Source organism: Frankliniella occidentalis, unplaced genomic scaffold (assembly GCF_000697945.3).
Source record: "Frankliniella occidentalis isolate FOCC.00 unplaced genomic scaffold, Focc_3.1 Scaffold369, whole genome shotgun sequence".
NCBI classification, from domain to species: domain Eukaryota; kingdom Metazoa; phylum Arthropoda; class Insecta; order Thysanoptera; family Thripidae; genus Frankliniella; species Frankliniella occidentalis.
Window position 1 is genome coordinate 69228 of NW_026267492.1, and position 2344 is coordinate 71571.

A 2344-nucleotide genomic window follows, 5' to 3' on the forward strand; every position below is an offset into this window, starting at 1 on the left:
ATACCCAGAGTTATACGATATTTGTTTGTCCTACTGTTTGTTCCATTGTAAGTTGAATCTGCTAACACAATTCATTTGTAGAAGTCAAAAGTCATCACACTCCCACTTCCAATTACTGAGAACTAAAAATGTCATCGGGAAGTCTAAAACCAAACTTGTTTTGGTCATTTTTCAGTTTTTCAGTGCCCCTCCCCCCCTTTCCTGTTCTTCCCTGGCCTTCCATCAATGTACATTACTATTACTACTGTATATTCCTTTAACCGTTACATTTGAGAATTTTAGCACACTAACGACTAAAGCTCAGCAACTACGGGCTGCTGCACTTACTTCTACGTATAATTTGCAAGGATGTTTCCTCGGGGGTAACCCTTGCGCCTGCGCCTGTGAGGTACACTGGAGGCTTCACACTGCAGTGCAACGGGACTGCCTCTCACAGGCGAGTCCCTCGGGTTTAACGCCATGAGCTGACCTGGACAACAGCCCGGATAACTTGAGCCCGAACTGGCACCCGATATGAGCCCGACATTTGCCCAGCCTGACGAGTTGGAACCCAGGCCACTTCTTGATGTGCACATGTCGGGCATTGGTTTGGCTACAGGTGTCCAGGCTCAGACCCGGGTTTAGCTCATGTCCTTATTCCCACTCCCTCGAGGAGACGGTGACGTGGACAACGATTTTCCCGGCTCGTGTCTCTCTCGTTTGCCTCAGTATTTCGCTACACGTCACCAACTCTCACGGCTACATCCGTAACGGAAAGTACGACGGGTTGCTGGGGGACCTGTTCAACGGGCTGGTGGAGACTGGCGGCACCGTCATGCTGCCTGTCGCCTTCCGGATGATGGCCATCACCTACCTGGGCATCAACATCCCGATGCGGTGCGCAGCCTAAGATCGCATTAGACCTTAGATGCGGTGACAAACGAAATAAAGAGCGTCCTCAGTAACACGACTTCTCACTGAACGGCAAATGGACAGACGGACGGAATTTTCAGATGACTTTGCAAATAAACTGGTAAACCAAAGCTGTGTATTAACACATTTCCAGCTTCGTTAAAGTCAAAAGGCGTTAACGTTTTAGTTTTTCCCAAATATTTCCTGATTAAGCAAACCCAGGTTTGTAGAACTTATATTTTCATATTCAGGTCAAAATTCAGCTTCGATCAAGCCCATATCTGATAGTGTTCCAATCCCAAATGAAAGACATTTAGTAGATTCCTGAGGGTCGGTTACTTCTTCCACCATTCTTTAGACACACATCACATGTAGGCTCGTTCAAAGCGGTATTTTGAGCTGAATGCGAAAATATTAGTCCTACAAACCTTGGTTTGCTTCAGTAGAAAATATTTCGTAAAAACTAAAACGTGAACACCTTCAGAACATTAATGCCTTTCAAGGTGTGATTTCACACCGTTGTTTGACTGGTGATATTTTTTGCCTTTCCCATTCAATATTGGTCTTCTCTCGCGACCGGTGTGATTCAGCGCCGTGACGGTGTTCCGCCAACCGCCGCTGGCCTACACGGACAACGTGTTCTGGTTGCCGTTCCCTGACTCGCTGTGGGCCGCGGCGCTGAGCCTCGTGGCGCTGTGCTGCGTCCTCGCCGTCCTGGCACTGTACCTCGAGCCGAACTCGGAAAGCGGCGACGGCGCCGGCGGCGGGACGGGTGACTCTCACGCCAGCCTGAGAGTAGCGCGGCGGCCGCAGGGCGCGGGCAGGGGCGGCTACAAGCAGCCGCTGCGCGCCTCGCTGTCGGACGTCTTCCTGCTGGCCTTCGGCGCTATCGCCCAGCAGGGTGAGGGAGGACCCCACTTGAAAGCTGGTTGCGCCTAGCTTGCGGACCGTCCTGTCCTACCTCTCCCCTTTCCTCGCAGGTTCGCCGGTCGAGGCCCGTGGTGTGGCGTCGCGCATCGTCACCTTCCTGCTGTTCCTCGCCGTGCTGCTGCTCTATACGTGCTACTCGGCCTCCATCGTGGTGCTGCTGCAGAGCTCGTCCAGCTCTATCCGCACACTGCGAGACGTGTGGAAGTCTCGCCTGACCGTGGGCGTCGAGAATATGCCCTACAACGTTTACTTCATCACTGTAATTTTTTTAGAGCAATGGAATGATTTCGATGCTATAGATCAAGAGACTACAGAGAGGGGACAGGAAGATCTCTGCGTGGCGTGACGTAGCGGAACGCCGTCTGCTGTGCTAGAAGGCGTTGGCTGATCGGCGCGGCGCCCGGCTCCCGGGGCGCTCTGCGGACCCCTGCGCTCGCCGTTCAACTCTGGCTAGCCTTTTGGTACCACGGCCATTGGTAGACCCTCCCCTACTATTCTAGACCAAAGCGGGATCTATGCGATA

At 52.5% G+C, this 2344-nt stretch overlaps 1 protein-coding gene across 1 annotated transcript in view; it reads left to right on the top strand.

Annotated features, from left to right (window-relative positions):
* LOC113217934 (ionotropic receptor 75a-like) overlaps positions 1-2167 on the top strand; it is a 5927-nt gene extending 3760 nt beyond the window's left edge. Inside the window, exons 2-4 of the mRNA XM_052274288.1 lie at positions 709-876; positions 1482-1792; positions 1872-2167. Coding sequence (XP_052130248.1) covers positions 709-876; positions 1482-1792; positions 1872-2167 — 775 coding nt within the window. The remainder of the gene's footprint in view (positions 1-708; positions 877-1481; positions 1793-1871) is intronic.
* Positions 2168-2344: the final 177 nt, after the last annotated feature.